Source organism: Paroedura picta, chromosome 4, assembly GCF_049243985.1.
Source record: "Paroedura picta isolate Pp20150507F chromosome 4, Ppicta_v3.0, whole genome shotgun sequence".
Classification (NCBI taxonomy): Eukaryota; Metazoa; Chordata; class Lepidosauria; order Squamata; family Gekkonidae; genus Paroedura; species Paroedura picta.
The window spans coordinates 83,855,666-83,882,122 of record NC_135372.1 but is presented as its reverse complement, the minus strand read 5'-3'; the positions used below and the strand labels follow the sequence as shown (position 1 = coordinate 83,882,122).

General features: G+C 40.6%; 1 protein-coding gene across 3 annotated transcripts in view; it reads right to left on the bottom strand.

The window, feature by feature from the left end:
* The window catches only part of BEND5 (BEN domain containing 5), a 1,107,701-nt gene that overhangs the window by 570,278 nt on the left and 510,966 nt on the right, over positions 1–26,457 (bottom strand). For all 3 annotated transcript variants that reach the window (XM_077333807.1, XM_077333806.1, XM_077333809.1), the window contains exon 6: positions 23,554–23,593. In XM_077333807.1, coding sequence (XP_077189922.1) covers positions 23,554–23,593 — 40 coding nt within the window. The remainder of the gene's footprint in view (positions 1–23,553; positions 23,594–26,457) is intronic.

Here is a 26,457-nt window from a genome sequence, read left to right as displayed (position 1 = left end):
GAGAAAGGGGCGGGACCAGTCCAGGATAGCAGAAGGCGCTGATTGGCCCCTCACCCGGGCTGACAAGAATTCCAGCCAGTCGGGTGAGGGGCCAATTAGAAGGCGCGATAAAGGAAATTATTTCTGTAGTCAAGAGACCAATTGTAATTCTGGGAGATCTCCAGACCTAATCTAGAGGTTAGTAACCATAGATATAACCATAGAATGCAACTATCTGGGCTAGTGTTTATCTAAGTGATTCTTATTGGTTGGGCAATGCATTGGGAATAGCAGGAGTTCAAATTATTCAACGGCACTGGCTCTTTCAGGTCTGCTTTCAGCACCTAGAGTTCCTGGACTATGTTCCCCCAACAATATTTACATCACAGGGACTTACAGAAAATAGGGTGGTAAAGAAAGTGAAAATACATAGTAGACTTGTGTCTTCATATAATTTATTAAGATTATACATCTAAACTGAGCCTGCTAGGTCTGTGAAGTTTTGCTTAGGACAAATCTGGTCTACTAGTTTTAAACTACCACTGGAGACAATTCATGTGCTACTTAAATTAGTGTACTTCCACTGAAGTTAATAGTGTGATTCTAATGTAAGAGACCAGTGCTTTGCCCAAACAGGCTGTTACTTGTACTGTAATGAGGAAAGGCAAATGCAGTCTCTTTTTTTCTTTCTATTTCAATTTGTGTTATTTGCAACATCTTAAGACACATGTTAAGATTGCTACAGAAAATATGGTTATGTGTTATGCCAGGTCAGATGAGGTAAAGAGTAAACTACTACTACTCTTTGAGCTGTCTGTGACGGACCTCTGAACCCAGGAGATATCATTATTACGTGTCTGGAAATATCTGAGTTTTAATGATGTGTTTAGCAGTACTGGTTTTAAAATGTGTTTTTATTAAGTGCTAGAGGCAAAGTCCATTGCACCCAAGAATACAGCGGGTGCTAGCACATACATGTCATCTAACATTCTTCCTTACAAATATATCATTTTATTATGGCAAGGTAGATATTCCCTCAGTTATCTGAGCCCAACCATCCTTAGAAGGAAAAATAAACTTAGAAGGAAAAATAAAGAAAAGATATTTGGGTGGAAAAGAAACAAACTAAGTCACTGCTGTTACTTTGGCATTCCCTTCTGTGAAGTAAATGCAAGCTTACTGGAACTTTAAAAATAGAAGCTGGTCAAGATAGATTTTATTCTGTTAAGATGGTCAAGCTACATCAAACAAAATAACAACAAATTTATTATATGGTGTACATATAGGCAAAAATAAAAACATTAAAAGTCTAGATGTTGGACCAATATGTTGATTTGTATACTGCCCCTCTCAGACTAGCCATCTCAGGGCAGTGAACAACATTTTAAATATACAAAAGTTACGATTACTAATAAACCCATGAAGAGCATCTAAAAATATTAAAATAATAAATTAGCTATCAGCACCAATAGAATATTACCATAATTTTAAAGATGTTACTAAGAGGCAGAAGGCAAGAGAGGGACAGGAGACAGGGAGGGAGGCCTTATACATTAATATATGAAGATAGTTCAGCTATTCAACTGTTCAACTGGCCTCAACTCTTAAGCCCAGCAGAAGAGCTCTGTCTTGCAGGCCCTGTGGAACTGGACAAGTTCTGTCAGTGCCGTGATCTCTCCAGCGACCTTGTTCCACCAAGCAAGATCCAGGACCAAGAACGCCAAACATATTTCTTTAGAGCCAGGGATCCTTAGCTGATTGGTATTGCTAGAATAGAAGGCACTCTGGGGAATGTATGCAGAGAGGCGGTCCCTCAGATATGCAGGACACAGACCACGTAAGGTCTTAAAGATTAAAACTGAATCCTTAAAGCAGATCTGGAACTCAATTGGGAGCTAATGCAGCTGCTGTAACACATGTGTTATGTGGACTCTCCATGGCATGCATGTGAGAACCCAGGCAGCTGCATTTTGCACCAGCTGTAACTTCCAGAGCAAGGTCAAAGATAGGCCTGAACAGAGTAATCAAGTCTGGAGATGACATTGCTGGATCACGTTGGCTAAGTTTCCTGGGCCAGGTAAGGTGCGTGTAGCTTTGATTGATGTAGGTGGGAAAAAGCCATCTGTGCCACTTTTGTGACCTAAGCCTCCATCAATAAGGAGGCATCAAAGATCACTCCCATGTTCCTGGCCAACAGTGCAGCAAAAAGCTGCCCTCCGTCCAGCCTGGGGAGGTGAACTTCCTGATTTGTTCATTTCCTTCCCAGCCAGAGGGCCTCCATCTTTGAATGATTCAGTTTGAGGTGCCTTTCTTTGAGCCATTCCATTACTGCCTCCACACACCAGTCCAATGCGGTCAGAGGGGCATCTGGCTGAGTGTCCATCAGGATAAATGTTAGTCATTTGACATGATCATCAACTTTGTATAGGAAATGTTTACAGATTATGTAAAGCTTGTGTGTCATTCAAGCACTTGAAGTTTTTAAATCCCGCCTATGTATACACCATATAATAAATATTTAATATTTTTGTTATTTTATTTGATATAGCTTGATTTGCTTAACAGATCAAACATATTTTGGATTGAGTTGTTTCCCCCTTTCTTCCTTCTTCTTCAAGACAGACTTCATTCCATTTCTTCCCATCCATAGATTCTCTCACAGTGCATGCAGACATTTTAACATTTTTCTATCCCAGCAGGGTTTCACTTTCACCTATCATGAAACAGGATTTGACTTCACATGTGTACTGCCTTACAGCTTTTCTCCAGTCAAATCAAGGTGTGAATCCCAAAGCATTTACAAATCAATTCAGGATATCCAAATAGGCATATACGTGGCTCCTTCCTGGCAGGTGTGCAAATGATTAACTGCATCTTGCCTATGCATCTAGGGAAGGACACAAATTAGCCCATGAAGTAAAGTTCATGACAAAATCTGGCAGTTCATGGTTTCTCAGTGGATCAGGCTTCTGTGGGATGTGGTGGGTTCTCCATCTTTGGAGATTTTAAAGCAGAGGCTGGATAGCCATCTGACAGAGAGGTTGATTCTGTGAAGCTTCAAGGGTGGCAGGTTACAGTGGATGAACGATAGGGATGTGATAGTGTATGCATAGTGTAGGGCATTGGACTAGATGACCCATGTGGTCCCTTCCAACTCTATGATTTTATGAGGACCATTTAGGTCAAATTGTGTGCAGACAGCCAGGAAAAGGCTCTACCCTGGGAATGTGTACTCATGAGTAAGTCATGGCCCATTTCCTGAGACTGTTTACTCATGAGTATGTCCCAATCAGGAGCGCCCTAAGCTTTGGTAGTTTAGCCCTAATCAGGAGGGTGCTCTTAGCCAGGAAAGGCTAATAAGAAATCATCTCTCCAACTCCAACTTCCTGCCAGTTTCAGAAGTCTGCTGGATGGAAAAGGAGCGGGCCTCAGAGCATGCCCTGCAGCCAGTAAGCCTCTTTCAACTTGGAGGACATATGGACAGGGGGAGTGAGCCATCTCCTGATGCAGCCTCTGTGTGCCATCTGGAGGGGAGGCTGTGGGAGGCCTAGAAATGCTCCCCTGCCAGCCCTTTGGGACCCATGACAGCCAAGAAAAGCCTCTGCCCTGGGAATGTTTACTAATGAGTAAGTCATTTGAGGTTTGCAATTTGCAATCCAAAAAGGGAGGAGTCTCAGAGTGGCTTATAATAGTCTTCCTGAGTCAGGCTAGGGCTCGGTAGCACCCAGGGTGGTAACAACATTGGGCATAATTGGGGATAAGCACCGCAGCCCTGTCACCACCAGCCTGGGCATTCCGCCCCATGCATAATTGGTCACAGAGGCAGTAATTTAGAAACCCTTTGTAAGTTCCTTTCCAACCAATGTTTTCATGTTTGATTGTAACATACAGCTGTTTTTGATTTACTCTGATATTGATCTGAACTGAATAACATACTGACTGAAAGGTGTTCAGCTCTTTAAGCAAATTTTGCTATTAAATATTTTGATTAAAGGAAGAAACTGTGACATGTTTATGAATTATTCAATGTTTATTGTTATTAGCAATTACTGCCACACAGCATTTCTTTTTGTTTCTTACCTGAAGCCTGGCATCCCTGCACCTCCATGGGATCCAAAGCCAGTACTTTTCTCCAGGAGGACTGATCTATGTTGCCTGGAAATGACTGAGGCAGAGTCTGCACTTTGTTAATTCCATTGTCAATCCCGTTAAATTCAAATCGATTTGAACTTGGGTCTTCCTTCCCCCCACATTGAAACAGAAAAGTGTTCTGCACATGGTTAGGGTAGTTCAGAAGGGGGGGGGGGAGAGCCAAGCACAGCCTCTTTCTTTTCTTGAAGAAGGGGGGGGAGGATCAAAGAAGGCAGAGGAGGATGAAAAAAATCCAAGACCAACAGAAGTTGAGAGAAATTAGGGGCTTCTCCTTTAAGGCAAGCTTGTCACATGAATAGCTTTGGTAAGGTGACCAGATTTTAAGATAGGTATAGAGGGACAACACTGACCGAGTGAGTTGCCAACCTCCAGGCATGGCCTGGAGTTCTGAGAGTGGTTATGCAATTGGAAAAATACTTTGCATTCTTATCTTTATTCTTGTGATCTCCGGGCAAAATGGGCCTGGGGGTGCTGTTGATACCCTTTGGGCCTGGGCTCACACACACAAACAAAAACCACCTCCCATCCCGCTCTGGTTGGCAGCTTTTGGGTGTTAAGCTTTCATACCCTCTCTGCAGCCACAGTGTCCGGGCTCAACTAACCATGGAGATTCTCACGGTGAGACCTGGGTGCCCTCTGTGAGGCTGTGTTTATTTGGAGAGAAACGGAGTTGAAGGCAGTAGGCTTTTGGGCCTTGGGATCTGTCTCTCCTGCATGCAGGTCATGAAATACAGACGGTGGCATGCTAGACTAGAAGACCCAGCTTCAGGGCACCTAGATGGTTACTGCACAGATGGAGGAAACAACAAAAAGGGGAAGTGGGCTTGGAATACCATATGGAAAGATTTGTGTGCTGGGGTGGAGAAGGCAGGTGAAGGATGGGCACCTCTTTTGTCCCCAAGCCTAAGGAAGGGGCACAAACAGCTGGCAGCACCCCCCCACACACACTGGAGGCAGCTCTTCTCTCCCCACCACCGGGGCACCTCCGCTCCTCAACTGTACCTCCCCCTGGGCTACTGCCACGCCACTCTCACTGGCATCGCCATTCTATGGGCTCTCCCTGTGCCGCTGCCGCCTTCTTTCCTGCCGCCCAGCTGTTGTTGGGGAGGAAGACAAGGGCAGCCAGGGGCAGCAGCCGCTTTTGCTTTTCCTTCTGCGAGAGGCACCGCCTGTACCCACTGCCAGGAAGGAAGGAAGGAAGGAGCTGGAGCCCAACTTTCCTCACAGTTCACGGGGCAGCGTCCTTTCCGTGAGCCCTGCCAGGCCGCCTCCCTGGTGCTGTTGTTGCACCCCTGTGCCCCCAGTGCCTCTGCCCAGGGCCCCAGAGGCTCCCCGAAGGCTCTGCCGCCAGAGCCAGAGCACCTGGGCAAGCCAAGGAGGCGAAAGCAGCTCCTGTGGTGGGAAGGGGCGGGAAGAGAAGGGGCTTGGCCTGGCGCCCACGACTCCCACCCCATCAAAACAGCCGGCCCGGGCCTGCCAAGAGATTCCGCACAGCAAGGAAGTGCCCGCCTGGAGGTGGTAGCTGCAAGAGTTAGGTCGGCGGGCCCGGTGCTCCGTGGGAGTCTGGGGCCGGCTCCCCAAGGTGGCTACTGCTGCTGCTGCTGCATGCTCTGCCTCTCTTACCCAGCGAACCGCCACCTCCAGCGGGCGGGCGGACGCACGTTGGGGAGGCGATGCCAGGGCAGGTGGGACATATTGAAAATGTGTCGGGACCCGGCAAAAAGCCTTTGAATTCAGGAAGATCCCGCCAAAGGCGGGATATCTGGTCTCCTTAAGCTTTGTCCAATCTGGGGTTCTCTATGGAGAAGAGCCCAGATTCAAAACAGCCTGCTTTCTCAATCCGATTCTTAAAATATCGAGGGTTAAATGAGATATCGCACAATAAAGGTAGGGTCACTCCGGATCAATCCTGCTTGTTGCAGAAGGAAAATTTAAATCACCCAAAATCAAAACGGAAATCGCATTCTGTGTAGACAGCAGAGACTGAATCAACCTGCGATTGGAATAAAAGCTCCATGCAGTTTATACCCTGCAATTCCAGCAAATCTCCAGGTCCCTACATCTCCAGTCCTGCAACTTCTCTGCCATAGAGTTCCTCCTTCCCAAGCATGCCCTTTCATCTCCAGGAGTCTGGAGATGGGTTGTCATTGTCCCCCTCCAAAACAGCCATTTTTCCCTGGGGAATTGATCTCTATAATCCAATTCCAGGCCGCAGCCGGGGTCAGGAATGTTCCTTGAGTTTTGGAGGCAGGGCCTCAAGAGTGTAGAGGTGTGCAGGAGCTTTTGCCATGTAGCCAGCCCCCAGAAAGACCACAGTGCAGGTGTACATCCTAGTGCCCATTGTATTTCTGGGTACAATGGGCTTTGCCTCTAGTCCTACATAAAATTCAGCTTAGAATCCCCTTACTGAGGAACATCACTATGTCACATTTTAATTGTCATTTGGTTTTGATTGCTGCAAGCTGCTTTGGAGGAACAGTGCTTGTTCAAAAGTGTTATGATAAATAAATATTCCAAAGGACTTAAGTGCACCTCATTTTGTTTTAGAGTGTAGCTAAGGATTTCAATGGGAGTACTCTGAAGTAAGTGACCTGAAGATTGCACATTGAGAGCAGCACTTTAAACCTCAGAATCATGTCGTGCCGAGATGTGACATGCAGTCTCTTGATTTAATGGCTGGGAATTGGAGAACAAATTGCTATTGCCACCAACTAAACCTGAACATTAATTCTTAAGAAATGTGCTCGATTTGTCAAGTTAGCCACTTGAAGAGGATGCTGCCCATCTGAGGGATTCCAAATCAATTGTGCTACAGGAGGTAGCTGCCAGGACTAATAAGACTTTTTGTTTTTAATTTGCTGTATATCTCCTCACGATGTCGCTTATCTTATCAAGTAAGCCTACAGGCACTCAAACAGTTTCTATCTAGAATAATATAGAGCTAAATAATGACTTCTTGTCTTGTTAGAAGGATGTGAACTTCAGATTGTCCAGGAATTGTATTTTTTCATTAAATACCAGAAACTGGAAAGTAAACATATCAGCATTAGTTAATTTGCCAGTATTCATTAAGCTGGATGTCACACCCTCTGATCTGAAGCTTGGATCTAAGCGCTGATTTTCTGCCCTGCATTCCTTACTAAAGCCATTTTTTCCAGGGGTCAAAGACTACTAATGAGGGAATGCTTCCCTCCTGCGTGCAATGGAGTTTTTGGATACAACTAAGAACCAAAAGGTTAAAGAAGTCAGAATGTGAGGGCCCAATAGTTCTATATATAAACTTAAAACATAAATATTTCCAAATATACAAAAAACACATGTATTTATTAAAATTGGATTAAAAAAACAAAAAGCCTCAAATCAGAATAAAATCATACAATCTCAGACTATTTATGACCCTGATCAAATGCATTTCGGCCAATTGGCCTTCTTCAGTGGTCAAGCAATGTTGTTACACAATGGCTCCAGACTATACAATAATCATAAAGTTATTTCATAAACTTTCACCAAATTGAAAGTGTTCTGGAGGAGAAAGGGGGGGATTTAATTTGAGGCTACTATTTGAGATTACTCATTGTATTCTGGAATGGTTGTAAAAGTTCTTCTTCAAAGAACTGATAATGTCTTAATAAGCCATCTGGTCCAGGTACTTTTTCTATTTTAATTTAGATTACAATTGCCTAATGTAGAATAAAAATGGAGCAAATGCCACCCTAAAGAGAAGATAAATATTTCACCATTTGAGAAAGTAAAAATGGGATATTATTGTTTACAAGACATTCATATTAGAAAAAAAGACTTTAAAAATTTGGTTCATACAATTCTAGAAGGATTCATAATGGCTAGTACTAAAAATGGTGCTGTGTTGTACATTAAACCTTCTATAAAACTAAAATTTGCTTTTACAGATGAAGATGGTAATTATGTGGGGGTTGAAACTGCATTATCTGGGGTTATGAATTCTGAGAATTTATGCACCAAATGAGGACACCAAATTATAAACAACTAATGGATAAATTAATATTTCATGAAAATTGGTGTCTAACTGATTACTGGAATTGTGTAATTTTACCACAAATGCATAGGATTTCTGGAAAAAAACTGAAAATACAAAAGGGAAATTTACCTGTTTTTCAGATATTTTACCAAAGTTTATCTCAGACCATAATCCTGTAAATTTTGGTTATTAAAACAAAAATCAAATACATTTAGACTGATAAACTGTTGTGGAATACTGTAAAAAACCTATTAAAAACTAATTTAAATAAAGGTACTGAGAATGGTTTGGGATGCTAGTAAAGCTTATGTAAGATGACTAGGGTACCCTAATCTAGGTATGTTCTGTAGGTATGTATTAGGCAGCATTCCATGTCAGTCTGTAGTAGGAATTCTGCCTTATGTGTAGCCCAGGAACAGAAATTCATGATGAGACAACCATCACAAACTTCCACAAACTTTTAAAGCAGTTCATGGATAGAACTGTGAAAGACTTAAAACAGCTGAGCAGTGGGGAAGTGCAGAGCAATTTCCTCTCCAATCAGCTGTTTTGGGCTGTCTTGTGCAGTACCTTTAGATGGGAGCATTTAAAGGAGCTGCACAAGAGAGCCAAATACAGCTGATTCCACAGAGAGAAGTTTCCCCACCAGCCCAAGTTTGGGATCTCCTGTGCAGCCCTTTTAACTGGACTATACAAGGGAGCACAATTCAGCTGAATCCACAGAGAAAAGATTTCCCAACAGCCCAGCTTTCAGGCTCTCTTTTAGAGTCCCATTTAAAAGGGCTGCTCAAGACAGCCCAAAGCTTGGCTGGCAGGGATACTTATCTCCATAGGCTCAGCTGTATTCTCTCTTGTGCAGCACTTTTAAATGAAGCAGCACAAAAGAACCCAAAGCTAAGCTGACAGAGAGTCTTCTCTTACTGACTTTCCCCAGCCAGCAGAAAGGAGCAATGGGAGCTCAAGTGAAGTGCCTCTCAGGGGTCATTTCACCCCCTCCCATCTGCTGGACACAGCTTTTCCCAGCTAGCAGAAGTAACTAAGTGCTCCACATGAGACATTTCACCTGCTCATCATCTGGCTGTGGCTTTCTGTGACCAGCAGAAAGGAGGGGTTGTCTCCTGTGAGGCATAGCCAGCAAACCAGAGTGGGTGAAGTCCCCTTCCAGGAGGAACTTCACCCCTTCCTTTCTGCTGGTCACAGAAAGCCACAGCTAGCAGACAAGAGGAGGTGAACTGCCCCACTGGAAGGTACTTCACCTCTGGTTTTTCTCTCCCCCACTTCAGTGGCAGGGATAAAAACCAGGGCTCAGATTTCCTTTTCCCCCTTTCAAAGCGTATCAGTTCCCATAGGTTCAAACCACAAACCAAACTGGATTTTTGCCCATCCTGATTCTGTAGTCTTCTACCTGCATTACAAACTAGAACTCCACTGCAGCTCTTACAGCCCCATAAAATAGACCTACTGTTTGCGCTCTTCTTCCTGAATTTCATCAAAGTTCTTAGCATGGGCTCAGCCTAAGAAGTCTCCTAAAACAGTGTAGCATTCCACTCATTTCTCAGTCTTATCTTACTAGAAATGTGTCCTCCAAAATGACTACACAATCTGGAAATGGTTCTTATTGTCAAAAAAACATGATAGAAAAATGGACCAGTTATTACAAGCTACAGAGGCAGAAGGGAAAGCTTAACAACACTACTGTCTGTTAACCATAAAACTTCACAAAAGGTTTATTAATTTCTTCATGTAGAAATGGTCTCTAAATTATAACAACTTGCCCTGAAGGTAGAATGTCAACTTGTAATTGAACAAATGCATGGGAATTCATCCCATTCCTTAAATGCAACTAAATTCTTATTTTCATACTCTGTTAGGCTTTTTATGTAAAAACTGCATTCCTACTTGTGCTGTAATTAATGAACCATATCCAGTGGTGATATTGCAAGTTGATGCCGACCAAAGATACTGTTCAATAAGCATGAATTAAACTAATGCACTGCAGAAAAGCCAAAGAGCTCAGAATAGTTCATTTACATTAACTGTGTAAACTTTATTGGGTTAGGAAAATTATTTTGCATAATAAATACACAGTTTTATTAGCTGCAAAATATAATTATTAAAATTAATTGATATGAGTCCAAAGGCACAAGGTACAATCCAGAATTATCATTAAAATGTATTGAATTACTCTAGAGTAAATGATCTGTAGACTAATTCCTATGGCACATTCCTAAGTAAATTGCGTTAGATTCTGGCCTAAATGTGGAAAGAGGCAAATTACCATCTTCCAAAATCTAGTTGGTCTATGTTTGTGATATAAAGCTCTCTGGAGACTGACCTCACATTCGAATCTAGATCCCCTTCTTGCATCCAATACTATTAGTGCAACTAAATGGATGCAATTTTTCTCTGTTCTGTATAATGACACCCCATCTGAAGTGTTTACACCTGAATCTTTAGATACAATTCCTCAATGGCCGCAGGTCGCCATATCTGAACTCAAACAACTGATACAAGAATTAAAATGTGGTAAGGCTACTGGCAGTGACTTTATCTCCCCTGACCTATTAAAATCTAATATTGATTGGTGGGCCCCTATTTTGGCATCGCTCTTTACATATATAGATCAAACTGCACAAATCCCATATGATTGGGGACTTGCCATAATTATACCCATCTTCAAGAAAGGCCTTAGATCTGAACCATCTAACTACAGACCAATTAGTCAGTTAAATGTGATCTCTAAACTGTATTCTAAACACCTATGCCTTAAACTATGCAAGTGGCTAGAACAAGAAAAAATCTTAGAAGATGAACAAGCTGGCTTCAGACCAGGGAGATCAACCATGGATCACTGCCTTATCTCACAATACTTGATCCATAAACATGCCACAACAGCTAAGGGCTCCCTATATGCAGCTTTCATTGATCTCAAGGCTGCTTTTGATACCATCCCAAGAAACCAATTGTGGGCCAAGCTGGCCAATTCCTCCATTGATAAAAGGCTGCTACATTTGATGGTCATGTTACATAAGGACACCAGTTTGCAAGTGAGATTTAGCAACGAGGGTAACCGAACAAAACCAGTGAACGCTCAGAAAGGCGTGAGACAGGGTTGTATCCTAGCCCCCTCCTTATTTAACTTCTATGTTGACTCCTTAATCAAACGCTTTCAGAACTCTGATATCCATGCCCCTAAGTTGGACGATAAGAAAATACCAATCCTTATGTATGTGGATGACACTGTGATCCTTTCACAAACCAAAATTGGCCTTAAACGCGCTCTGCTTATTTTAAGCCAACAATGCAAAGAACAACATCTAAATATTAACTATGGGAAAACCAAAATAATGCACTGTAACAACAGGTTCCAGAAACATCGCTGGTATATTGACGGGCACATAATTGATCAGGTTAAGTGTTTTAGATATTTAGGAGTCAGCTTCCAATATAACGGTGGCCATTATGATCATATACATTCGGTAACAGATTCTGCAAAAAAAAAAAGTGCTCTAGCCATCCTTAGATTCTTTCATACCAAAGGTGGTAAATTTATTCCAGCAGCCCTGAAGCTTTATTCTGCGAAGGTATTAGAGCAAATCCTATATGGTATCCAATTGGGTCCTTACAGGAGCTATGTGCTGCTTGAAAGAGTGCAATCAAAATTTTTGAGAAATCTTTATAAAACACCTAACTGCACACCAAATGTTGTTCTACGCCAAGTATCTGGCCTTCTGAAGGTAGAAAGCCGTGCCTAGCTGTCAACCATCAATTACTGGTTACATGGAAAAACTACATGGGAAAACTACAAACTAATTCTGCAGTGCAAGGTGCCACAGTGGTCCCAGCTGTACAGTGGAGAACCTGCAAAATCTTGTGAAGGTTACTCATTCCTGCCATCTCAGCTTCTCCACAGTATTTCCTCTTTTCCTCCACTTGATATCTATCTATCTATCTATCTATCTATCTATCTATCTATCTATCTATCTATCTATCTATCTATCTATCTATCTATCTATCTATCTATCTATCTATCTATCTATCTATCTATCTATCTATCTATCTATCTATCTATCTATCTAATACCACCCTCCTGGAAGTCTCAAGGCAGTTTACATAAAATGTCTAAACATTACATGAAACAATCCATAGCATATAAATAACTGTAACAATAGTATTAATAACTGTGCAACATTATAATTATAATTAACAGTGCAACAGTGCAAACAACACTGCAACAGTGCAAACAGGTCCAGAGCCCCTGTGACAGTTCCTTTTCTGTTTATAATCCTTTGTCCACCAATGGGAGCTCAAGGCATCTATCTATGACATATAAAGGCAGTAGTTCCTAAATTAACTCCATGGAATTCTTCCTACCTACAGTACCCGAACAGTTAGTCCTACTCACTCGGTCTATTGCAGAGTTGTTGTTGGTTTTATGGGATATTGGATTTTTAAAATGTATTTTAATATTTCTATTTCTATTGTAAACTGCCATGAGCCGGCTGGGCTAGGAGTGGCAGTATATAAGTTTATGTAATAATTTTTTCTAAAAATAAATAACCATCAAGTTGTCTAGTCTGGCCTAGCCTGGCCTGACAATTTACTTTTGCCATCTGTGCAATGTTTGTTATTGCGATGTTCAAGATATTAGGGTAGCCTTAAATAAACAATTTAGAATTAACATCTTGGGTGATGTATTAGCAGGTATTCTTAATCTCCATTTATGCAAACCTGCATTAATGATAGCTTTAAGGTAGATCAGCTCTATGGGTCTATTATATCTGTAAATGAATCTTTAAGATCATTAATGTACTGGCATTACTTATCTAAGCTACAGAAAAACAAAAGTTTGTGCATTTGTCCAATCACAATCTATATCTGTCCCATATTTAATGTTTAATTCAGGCAAGGCCTCTCTTTTCTTTGACAATATTGCCTTTTCTGGTTCTGTTTTTAGCATCTTTTAGCATATCATAAACTCTCAAGTCTTTTTTTTCTGAAAAATTAAAACAAACAAATTGTTTGAGCCAATGTTAGCATTTCTGACACATTTTAAAGAGCACATACTTATGTTTATTTTTTAAAAGCATACTCTCATTTTAAATGCTACATGATGCAAAACAATTCTAATGGAAAAGAAATAATATAGCAATTGTTTAGCTATGTATGTGGAAAAAGTATACAAATATCCCCAGATTTATCAACGCTGTGCATTCCTAATCCTTTCTTATCAGTTTTTGCTCATTGGATTTTATAAGACTATAAAAATCCTTCCATGCTAAATGGATATGACTAATGTTTGCAAGCTACGTATTGCTATATTTTGTCACTTGAAAATGGCATGCAAATACATGCAAAGTGCATTTGTTTATCATTTTTCAATTCAGAAGTCTCATTGTTAAAATTCAGTTTATATTCTGACATGTATACAAATGAATTTGACTTTGGAAAATAACCTCATAAACATAGGGTTAGCTAAGCAATTAGAGGAGGCATCTGGGAATTCATAAAATGTGGGGAAACAAAATTTTCATCTCTTGGTACTTCAAAGGTTTCATTTCCTCATAACTTAAATGAATCATTTAAAAATGTTGTAAGTTATTTGTCTAGAAAGGCATATGGTGTTTGTTTTATAAAAAGAAAAAAAGGACCAACAACACAGAGTAAAAGGTTTAACAGTGTTTCTTGGCAAAACTTGTATGTGAAAACAGTAACTTTTCTCTTAGTACTTCATATATAGCCATGGGAATCCATAAATATAGTCTGTCAAAGGGCAGAAATACTTTGTTATAAAAGAAGGAATACTTTTAAGTTACAAAAATAGGATAATATTCTTTTACAAAGTTAAAAGTAGCCTTTATACTTAATATGGAAGGCTCCAAAATACATGAACTGAGCTGTCAAAACATTGGTAAGTCATACCCAACATACGTCATCTGTTACAAAGAGGTTGTAGAATCACCAACAATGAACATTTTAGGCTTCAATATCAACCATGAAGAGTCAGCATTCCTGGAGGTGAAAGAGGCCTGGAAGAGAAGCTTTATCAATTGACAGTGCTGAATCCTGGGAGCCAGAGTTATGCCCACTGCTGCATGGTTTGGCTAGCCCCACTAAACTCCAGGAAGCAATGTGCCAGTAAGACTACACATATGTCACAGTGCCATCTTGCAGTAAGGCTCTATTTGCCCTTATCATGGCTTCCAATAAAAGGTCTTATAGCCAGATCTGACCCCCTCCTCTAAGGTCTCCAAAAGCAGATTTTGCATGATAAAGCATGGCAAGACTTCTGACAGGGGCCCCTCAAAGTAACCCTATGACAGACTGGTGGGCACTTGAAATCCAACAGACAAGCAGGGAAAACATGCCCAGAAGTCCCAGGACTGAACCAAACCACAATGAATTTTTATACTGAGCAAAGAAAAGTGAACACCTGCCAGACTAGCTGGTTCACCCACAGATCTGGTAGGCTGGAAAGACTTTTTACAGGGACCACACAAATTAACCTACAATAACTTGACAGGTACCCCAGCCGCTCCAGACGAGCAAGGGAAGCATGCCCCCAAATCTCACACCCACAACTCTCACACTCCCTCCTGAAGAGCTGAAGCTCCATGGTATATTCTTGTCTGAAGAGGAAACACCTGTTGGGCTGGCTGGGCCACCCACAATTATCCAAAGGCAGATTTGGAAGGACAGAAAGACAGATATGAGAAGACTTCTGACAGGGGCTCCTCAAAGTATCCCCATGATAGCTCAGCAGGTAGCCCAGTACAGATAGACCCATGAAAATCAGAATTTTTTTCATTTTAATTTATTATGTTTTTTATTTTAATTTTTAGTATATTTATTATTATATTTGTTAACTGTCACTCCCAGACTCAGGCAGCTCTCGGAAGTGTACAACAGAGTTAAAACCCACATAAAATACAGCCAGTATCATAAAACAAAAATGATGGCATAAAACCAGCCTAAAAAGCCCGCTTGCAGAGGAGCAGGCAATATAAAAATCTAACAAATAATAAAAATAAAACAAATAATAAATGATAAAATAGTGATAATGATAAAACTCTCTTGTATAATAAATAAACATTGTTTACAGATTTTTGCCCAACTAAAGGTTAATGGATTGAAGTATCCATTCATGAATCACTGCAAAAAACACCAAAGTTGGTTAACTGTTTGTGCCGGTTGCCGTTCCGTAAACATTGCTTTGTGAACAACCAACTTACCTCACAGGGTGTCTGTTGTGGGGAGAGGAAGGGAAGGTGATTGTAAGCTGCTTTGAGATTCCTTCAGGCAGTGAAAAGCAGGCTATCAAAACCAACTCTTCTTCTTTTGTGATTCTGTGGTTGATAACAGTCATGTTTAGCTTGTATTGCCACACCGGCACTGGGTTCTGCTGGGGATCTCATAAATCTAATCCTCACCAAATCTTCTGCAAGTGGATCTCTAGCACACTGTTCTAGTGTTCTATCACATCACAAACCTCACAAACTGAATTTGTTCATTTAGCTCTTAAATGTTTGTGAAGGCTTATGAATTGGGCATACCATGAAGTGCATTTTCCTGGGTGGTGTCCATCTCTAATAATGATGGGTTGGCACTGGCCTGCAGTAGTAGTACCATAAGCTCTTATTTATTTTCAGAATCTCAATGTGACATAAAGCTAAGATTTCTTCTCCTAATTGCTATACTGTATAATGGCAAGATTGTAGTACAGAATTCCCCTTTTAAAAATGTAACATTGCCATGTCTTTGATACAGAGAATCCTTTTTGTAGTGTATTAAGGTTTGGTTAGAGCCTCTTGTGGCGCAGAGTGGTAAGGCAGCCGTCTGAAAGCTCTGCCCATGAGGCTGGGAGTTCAATCCCAGCAGCCGGCTCAAGGTTGACTCAGCCTTCCATCCTTCCGAGGTCGGTAAAATGAGTACCCAGCTTGCTGGGGGGTAAACCGTCATGACTGGGGAAGGCACTGGCAAACCACCCCGTATTGAGTCTGCCATGAAAACCCTAGAGGGCGTCACCCCAAGGGTCAGACATGACTCGGTGCTTGCACAGGGGATACCTTTACCTTTACCTTTAAGGTTTGGGTGGGGAAAAGAAAGATCTGAGCAGGCTACTGAAATGTGCAAAATTATATTAATCTTCATTTCCTTGTTGTTCTGGACATTGTCCTTTTATTCTGTGTGTGTGTGTGTGTATAGTTTAGGTGAGCCTGAAAGAATTCCCTCCTGCTTAATGAGTAGATCAATTATTGTTCATAGAGGAAGATACTGTCTCCTTAAAGGTTATTTGAAGGTTGATTGTTATCTTATTGCTTATATCCAGCAAATCTATTCAGGCTTATGAATGAATTTGACCTTTTTATAGTTACCGGGGAAAAATAACAGAACAAAAGTTAATTTGAACTCTATACTACAACACTTTTTCCTAGAGAAATGAAAGGGCATTCAAATCGATACCTGCACAATAACACTTCTGATGAATGTTTGTTCCCAATTTTCTCATTTTGCTAACTTGAGATTGGGAATTTTGAATAGTTTTCAAAGACCATATTCTTTATGTGCTGTGAAGTATGTGGTATTGTGTCCAAACAATGCAAGAGGATAATCATTATAGAAGTATCACTGGGCCTGAAAAGGTCAGTTAGTTGGAAATGTCAGCTTTCAATGCAACTGTGCTGGACCTTCATAGGCAAGGATCCAATTAAAGGGACATGCCAAGGTGCATGGAAACATCACAGTGACCCAGAATAATAATAAGGTGTAGTAGAAAGCTTTAATTTTTCCTTTTCTTTTCAAAAGTAATGGCACCTTTTTCTCCCAAATGCCTTCTCCATGGTTATTATTGAGCTTGATGAGAATCCACAATCAACAGGCACAACATACACATAATTCAGATTGCCAATGCAGCAAAAAGATTGTTCAAAGTCACAAAATGTTGAATAAGCAAAGAAATACAATATGTTTTGATAATTGTTCTTCTATACTTTGTACCTTTTAAAGTGATAACTAGCAATACAAATAGATGCCTTCAGTCTGGGTTAAAACATACAAGCCCTTTTTTGTCTGAAATCAAGAAGTAATAAGGAAAAATGAAAGCATGTACCCAGTCTTCATCAAATTATAAAAGGTTTCTAATTCCATCAGAATGGAAGAATATATTCACCTAAGAACCAGTGTCAGTATAGGATCAAGAAACTGGATTCAAATTTTGGGCCAGTCACTCTTACAGCCTAACCTGTTTCACAGGGATGATCTGAGAATAAAATAATATGGTGGGGAGACCACATAAATTGATCTGAAATATCTACAGAAGTGTATGCTGAAGCACTTCTGAAATGATATCTACCTTGATCCTATTGTATTGCATACTTCTATGAGATGTTGCAAGAAGAAATTTACCTAGTTGCATAACAAAAACACCGCTGGAAGAAAATGGCATGATATATCTGCCCCAAATAACAACTCCTGGTTAATTCGTTTTCCAACAACCCTGTACAACCAGCTGGAGTGGAGATGTGACCATTATCTTCTGTGATTCAACTTCTATACACTTCCAGTACACACTGCCACTGGCATGGACTGTATGTTCCTTACACTAAGGACTAGGGATAGGTCAGGTATTCTTGTCTACTGTCTATCATGTTCCCCAGTGGGCACTCTCTATGAGTTGGCAGAGGTATTGTTAGATGTGGTGCCATAGAGACTCCTACACTGATTGTTCTGGAGGACTTAAACATTCACACTGAGAATACCTCATTGGGATCAGCCCAAGATTTTATAGCTTCTTTAACTGCCTTGGGTCTCTCCCTAATTGTGACTGGCCCATCACAGAAAGGTATGGAAAGCAGATAGTCAGAGCTACAACTGTTTACTTTGCTGTGACTTCCCTGCATTGCTAACTGAAATTTATTTGCTGACTACAGCACGATGTTGGGTCCAGCTGACTTGGTCCCCAGAAATGTTGCCCCCCTCCACATTCACCCTCCACCTAGTGCCTGTGTTTCCCATTACCCAAAGACTGATTAACAAGTAGATATCTAACTACCTTTGTGTAATCCCAGGCAAACAGTGATTTAGCAAGTGACCACCTCCCTTCCCCTGGTGCTTATTCTGAATAGTGTGTTCAAATGGTAGAGGTCCATGTTATACTAAGAACAACTACCAGCATGCAAAATAATAATACAAAATTATTATAAGTAAACATTCACACACAGTCTCTGCACTGTAGTAGATTGAGCAACAAACACAAATGAAAAGTGCAAACTGTTCCTCATTATATACATGTTTTTGCTGATCTTCATTATGAAGCAAAATCTTTAATTACTATTTTCTAGAAGCTTCACATTGCTTTGGAGCCTTTGGCCAAACAGCCAGCCCTCCACAAGGCAATCACAGACATTAAGATGGAGCTCAGCTGCGAGACCTTTCCTCAAAATTATTCAGCCAGAATAGGCCTGCCAAAATGGACTGTCTCCCTTTGTGAAGAGGAATTTTCTCTCTTCTGTTTTCTAGCCGTTTGTGTGTCAAAGAATCCTTTGCTAATATCTCCAGGAAGATACAATCTAGCCCCCCACAGCCCTGAGTCATGTCCTTTCATGTGACAATTTCATAGTTCCTGGCCAGGATGGCCATTAGCATTCCAAAACTTTCATTGGTTGGCACTTGAACAGCACTTGGATACGCTTCTCTTCTGAGAGAAGAAACTAAATGTGGGGTTTTTATCAAGTCCAAACCAAAAAAAAAATCCATTTCTCCACTAAGGTTTATTTGTTTTTAAATGAAGCTCTAGTATTCTCTACCCACAGCTTAAAGTGGCATAAACAAGACATCAAGTTACCATCTTAGTTGCTATTTTGGAGAAATAGGTTATAGCTGATTAAATATGATGTCTATTGAAATGATATAACAAAAGCAGGCAATAAAGGCAATAAGAAGCTAATTATTATTTAATTGGTATTTTCCCTAGATTACAATCCTATGCCTGCTTATTTGAAAACAGGTACCTCTTGAATTTAGCAAGACTTATTTGTGAATAAACATGCTGAAGAAGAAGAAGAAGAAGAAGAAGAAGAAGAAGAAGAAGAAGAAGAAGAAGAAGAAGAAGAAGAAGAAGAAGAAGAAGAAGAAGAAGAAGAAGAAGAAGAAGAAGAAGAGTTGGTTCTTATATGCCGCTTTTCTCTACCCGAAGGAGGCTCAAAGCGGCTTACAGTTGACTTCTTTGGGTGAAGCCTGGTGATCTCCCAGAATTATAATTGATCTCCAGACAACAACTCTACTCCCCTGAAGAAAGTGATTGCTCTGGAGGGTGAACTTTATATTATTCCCCTGCTGAAATTCTACCTCCAAATCTCCAGGAATTTCCCAATACGGATTTACCTATCCTAATCTCAAAAAGTCCAAAGCAGGAGTCTAGATACCTGGTTAAGTGAGCAATGACTCATGAAAACTCATAATCTGCCACAAATTTTGTTACTCTTGAAGGTGCTACTGGACTGTTGGTCTTTTCTACTGCTTCATGGCTACCTATCAACCATCAATGATTATATAAGCAACATTATCTTCAGATTCTCCATTTCAAATATCGCTAAAAGATAAATGTGCTTCCCCCTGTCTTATTGCTCTATTGCTTTGAACCGTCTTTTAGCTGAGAAGAAAAGTAAGAAAACTTTAACAAACATGAAGAGTAATTCTACAACATTATTTTAAAAATTCAACCTGGATCCTTTGACAAGTAAATGTAACCAGAATAACCAGATCATGGTTTTCAGTGGTAAACAACTTTCTATTTTATTATCCTGTATCACTTTTACTAATATGTGTATTACAGCTTTGAGGTATTATTTTCAGTTAGAAAGAAAAGGCTCACAGTGTTCAAGACAGTAATAAGAATGGCTTGCATTGAGTTTGAATAGTGGTACTTGTTCTTGTGGTGCAGGGTGGTAAGGCAGCCGACATGCTGTCTGAAGCTGTCTGTCCATGAGGTTGGGAGTTCAATCCCAGAGGCCAGCTCAAGGTTGACTCAGCCTTCCATCCTTCCGAGGTCGGTAAAATGAGTACCCAGCTTGCTGGGGGGTAAATGGTAATGACTGGGGAAGGCACTAGCAAACCACCTCGTATTGAGTCTCCCAAGAAAACGCTAGAGTGAGTCACCCCAAGAGTCAGACATAATTCGGTGCTTGCACAGGGGATACCTTTACCTTTACTTTTTTATTTGTTCTTAAGTAACTGTGTTAAAGCTTTTCTTCTTTTCACCTAATTTTATGTTGCAGTGTCCTAAGCAGTGGTATGTAATAAAGTATGTCTAGTGTAGAAAGTAGTGCTGTGCTAACTGTGCAATTCTAAGGAGAGTTATACAACTCTAACTTTGGTGTAGTGGTTAGGAGTGCGGACTTCTAATCTGGCATGCCGGGTTCGATTCTGCGCTCCCCCACATGCAGCCAGCTGGGTGACCTTGGGCTTGCCATGGCACTGATAAAGCTGTTCTGACCGGGCAGTGATATCAGCGCTCTCTCAGCCTCACCCACCCCACAGGGTGTCTGTTGTGGGGAGAGGAATGGGAAGGCGACTGTAAGACGCTTTGAGCCTCCTTCGGGTAGGGAAAAGCGGCATATAAGAACCAACTCTTCTTCTTCTTCTTCTTCTTCTTCTTCTTCGTCTATTCAAGTTACTAGAATCAGAAATGGTGTAATTCTGCTTAGGACCATAGTGCAAATCTTACATGTAATTCCACTGAACTAAGGAGGGTTAAAATATTATTTTCTAACCACTGAAAATTAATGGAGCAATGCAGAAATAGCTTTATAATTTTTAAGTAATAAAATTCTTCTAGCAGAAACTAAAAGCTCTTGAAAATTATCTGATTGTGAATTACAATTTAATGAATTTTATCCTTTAGAATGGACTTTAAATGTTGTAGGTAAGGCTATTTTAAAGGCTTTAGAAGTATAACAGGCTTTCTCTCACACAGACTTCCAAAGGTTTGGCTAAGATCCTCTGGATCTGTAGCTACATTTGGATAAATACCAACTTAGCAGTCAGATTTAGAAAAAGAAAAAGAGTTGGTTCTTTTTCTCTATCAGAACGAGTCTCAAAGTGGCTTACAATTGCCTTCCCTTTCCTCTTCCCCCAACAGACATCCAGTGAGGTAGGTGAGGCTGAGAGAGCCTGGATATTACTGCTCAGTGAGAACAACTTTATCAGTGCTGTGGCGAGCCCAAGGTCACCCAGCTGGCTAGATGTGGGAGAGGAGAAGCAGGGATTCAAACCTGATTCATCAGATTAGAAGTCTGTGCTCCTAACCACTACACTGTGGGCTTCAGAGCAATATCACGAGAAAGCCACAGAAAGTCACTTTCCTGCTGCTAAAGGGCTTATATTTCCTGCTGCTTTGGGCTGATCCTGCGTTGAGCAGGGGGTTGGACTAGATGGCCTGTATGGCCCCTTCCAACTCTATGATTCTATGATTCTGTGATTCTATCTGATCATTCAGTGGAGCAATAAAATAAGTTCTCAAAATCTTGGATCTCCTTTCTGACATGGATAAGCTACCCCAAACAGATTCCATGGCTTTGGCTTCTGATTTATATACAAGCATTCCAGGAGTGTGGCCAGGATTTATCACTTTCTAGATGGTTCTAGCAACTTTATTTATTTTATACATAAACAAGATTAGACCTCTGTCTTGTCTGGATTCAACTTGTTTATTCTGCCTTAACCATCTGATTATAACCTAAAAGCCTAAAAGCACTAGTTCAGAACCATGACAGATGCATCTAGAGGCATAATAATAATCATTTTTATTTTTATAACCCACTCTTCATATGCCCAGGGTGAGTAACAACAGTTAATAAACCAATAACATTTTAAAATCAAATATCTTAAACCGCTCCTGAGGAGCGGATTAAATAAAATGGTAAGGGCTGTTGCGACACAGCAAGGCTGTTCCTGGGGCCGGGAGAAAGCCCCAGGACAATTCGGGGTTGGGGGGTTGGGCCCCCACCTTCTCCCAGCCCCAGGAGACCAGCCCACTGCCAGGAGAACGCCCCAGGTCCTGCCCAGTTGCCCCCGCATCCCACACCCCCGGGAAGCCTTTGCCCTGCGAGGGCTTCCCTGGGGAATGGCCCCTAGCGCCCATTTTATTCAAGAATAAAATGGGCTTTATTTCTAGTAAATACAATAAAAACCATTTTATTTTTATAGCCCCCAACTAATTTAGGTTTTGATGAGGGAGGTCCAATCTTTAGAATAGTTTACTCTTAATTTAGGCCAGCATTTCTGATAAGTGTGTCAGGTAAATCAGCATGGGTTTCACAAGAACAAGTCATGTAGACCAACCTTATCTCTTTTTACGAGAAAGTGACTACCTTGCTGGATCAGGGGAATGCTGTGGATATAGTTTATCTGGATTTCAGTAAAGCTTTTGATAAGGTTCCACATGATATTCTTGTTGACAGGTTGGTAAAATGTGGTATGGATCCTAATTCTGCGAGGTGGAGCGATAACTGATTGACAGATCATACCCAAAGGGTACTTGTAAATGGTTCAGCATCCTCTTGGAGAGCAGTTCTGTCAAAAGCCCATAGTCACTTTTGGCCTTTCAGAATGAAATGGTAAGCATTTGGTGCAACCTAAAATTCAATAGTCCTTTGGAGACAACATTACATAAAATCAGTACTCGTGTTATGAACTGTATTATTTATAGAACTAAGTCCTATATATTTGCTTGGCAACAATGGCACAGAATGGCTTGTGCCACTGCACCTACTGGGTAATGTCTGATGAATGGGACAGAGGCACTGAACACTGGGCCTTATCACAATAATTCTGATTCATTTAGTACTTGCCAGGAGACCAAGAAATAAGCATATGAAAGCAATAACATGATCAAACAATACCACATAACATGAGTAATACTTAGCCACAACCAATTATTCTTCAACAAGTATTGGTTTGAAAGTATTTTAGTTTAATGTTGGGCTTTTTGACAAGTAAAATATCTTCTCATCAACCAGTGTTCCCACCAATAGAACACACCGATAATATAGCTTTTCTTTATTCTTCAGTAAATTTCTAACTTTACCGCTACAGAGAGTTAAACTGAATGTTTATGTGATACTTGAACACACATTGTGAATTATAGTTTACCTGCCCTGCAGACATACCACTAACAGTAACCCCAGGAGGCTTCAAGAAATATCAGCACTCAAATTCACAGAGTAAAGGTCTGAAGAGGGAGTTCTGTGAAGGGATAACTGCCCGGGGCTTTACCAAACACAATATAGCTGTCAGTTGTTATTATGTTAAAGATTTTCTAGGGAACACTGTTTTTCATTTTGCATGTCAGGGAGGGGAGAGAGAGGCACTTTCAGACAACCATCTCTTTAAGAAAAAAGAAGAGCCGAGCCTTTTGGCTTACTCACCAGGGTTGGTTATAGTCAAGAGGTTAAGTTGCCGCTGTTGCTAAAAAAATAGATGATAAAATGAGTTATTGACAATAATTTTAACCAGTCAGCTTAGACATGCAAAGCAAGTGTTCTGCCATTTACAATAAAATAATTTACAAGTAACATGACTCAAATGTAATATTTGGGATGGGAGCCATGTGTGCCTTTGAAAGCCTTGTTGTTTTCATTCTTAGAGTATTAGTAATTAATTTGGTGTTGAAAGTGCAGATGTGCAGGTCTGTTTAAATTTGTTAACTTCCTGATTCAAATCAAGAAGGCATTTAACACATCAACAAAGGGAATTATGTGATCTGGAAATTGGTACTGAAGTTATGTTTAATTATCTTAGATTACGAAACTTTAAAAAAAACACAGTTAATTTTAAAATGTGCTTTCACCATGGTGGAGTAAAGGAAATGGAAGTCACTTAAAAGAGCCCTGGATAATGAAATTATTTGCTACTACTTCAGATACCTGCTATTACTTCAGATACTACAAACAGTACGGTCCTTAGTTTACCTTAAGAATGTGGGTCACTTGGTAACAATAAGATTAAATTAATTTAGGGCTGCCTTTGAAGACGGTTTGTGTAAAATGTAGCAACCAAGGAAGTAACCAGAGATATCTTCCCTACATAACAGTAATTACATTGGTTCCTAAATTACTTGCATTACATAAAATCCTGGTGTTGAATTTTAAATCCCTATTGGCCTTAGATCTGGGTTCTTGAAGGACCAAACCAGGTAAACTTGCCAGTGGACTGAAATCTTTAGAGTGGGCTATGTAACAGTTTGTGGTCATATGGGCAAGACTTCAACTCTAGAACTCCCTTTGCCAGAAACTGAGTTTCTCCCATCAATTAGCAGCTTCTGGAGATCAGTAATATTAATAATATCAGTAGTACTAGTAGTAGTAGCAGCAGCAGCAGCAGCAGTAGTAGTAGTAGTAGTAGTAGTAGTAATTGTAGCCCACCCTTCCAAATGCTCAGGGCAGGTAACATCAGTAAAGTCAACATACAGTTTAAAACTTCAAAACAATCAATATACACAATTAGAATACCCCAACAAGAAAGTCTTCTAGAAGGGGAACCAATTTAGATTTTATGAGTCAGTAATAGACTGGGGACCAGTAATAGACAAGGGGGGTAAATGAAATTATTTTCTGTATGGCAGCTACACATTCCTCATATAATTGGTAACATTTCTTTAAAACAGTTTGATTTGGGCTAATATCTAATATTGAATGAACAGTTCAGTGGAAAATGCAATATGTCAATGATTAACTTAGCATAGTTCAGTACATGCTGGACAACATCCCTGTGTAACTCAATACCACAACAAAATCAAAAGGTCCATGTGCACTGAGAAGGAAAAGAAGAAGAGTTGGTTCTATGCCGCTTTTCTCTACCCAAATGAGGCTCAATGTGGCTTGCAGTCGCCTTCCCTTTCCTCTCCCCACAACAGACACCCTGTGAGGTGGGTGAGGCTGGGAGAGCCCTGATATCACTGCTCGGTCAGAAGTTTTATCAGTGCCGTGGTGAGCCCAAGGTCACCCAGCTGGCTACATGTGGGGGAGTGGAGAATCAAACCTGGCGTGTCAGATTAGAAGTCTGCATTCCTAACCACTACACCAAACTGAGCCCTGGAGAGATTGATCATTATTATAGCTGATGATGTCACAGCCTTATAATAATTTTAATAAAAGATAGGTTTTCTAAATCCTCATATTTAAGGTTTAAAGAACAATGAATAGTGATGCCATATCAAATAGTTTCCTAGAATGTTATCCCATAGTTAGTTTACTTTTGCCTGTGTAAGCATCTAGTAGTTCTCACTAGTTATGAATCAAAAGTAGGCCTCTGTCAGCACTAGTGTAACCAACATGAACAGATATCTTGGTGCCTTCACCGTTTCCATTTTAGTGAGGTTCACTATCATCTATTTCTTTCCCCCCTGCACATGCTAATAGATAACTCAAAGCTCTCTTAGTCCAGCATTTATATAGCACTGGTATTGCAGAAAATCCTGTCTGCTTTAATTTATCTCTCCTAATCTGCTCAATAATGCCTGTGTTGCTTTCATTTATTGTCAGGCCTATTGATCCGCTTCTAATCTAATTCTCATGATTACACTGTCTCTATTCTTTTGGTGACACTTGAAAGTCCTTGAGGATGGAAGCATGCCTGGCTGAGCACTAAAGTAAAAAGTTCTCTTTTGCAAAAATGTGCTCACTCATGACCTCGTCAAAACAGGCTTGAACTTATTATGCAACGAAAGTGAAGCTGAAGACTGTGAATGCCATTCATTAGTTGCTGTGTAGTAATATAAATCCACTGTCACAGTGCACTTAGTTCTCAGTTCCAACAAAAACTAAGGTATAATTAATGGCTATTCTGTTGAAGCAAGGTCTGCTGCCTCTGCTGCAAAGTTAACCCTGTACATTGTTGAAACAACGTCCTTAGTTTATTTTCTTCCAAAAAACAGCGCTAAGGCATTCTGGACAAATTATTTCCTCCCTTTCCTCCCTTTCCATACCCCTCTCACTTATATGAAGCAAAACGTTTTTAAATGCAAGTGGGTAGCCGTGTTGGTCTGATGTAGCACAACAAAAATTGAGTCCAAGGGCACCTTTAAGACCAACAAAGATTTATTCAAGGCGTGAGCTTTTGAGTGCATGCACTCCACCTCAGACTAAATGGAGCAAGTTTGTGAAGCTAAATAGAATGGCAGACAATATCAGGCAATGTTGGAAGGCTGAGTTGGCAATGGGACTGGAGTCACCAAGACAGTCAAGGACATGGGTCTGAAACACATCTCCTGTGTGCCCCACCTTCTCCACCTGGTGGTTAAGGATGCCCTTGGGATTGGTTCCATACAAGAA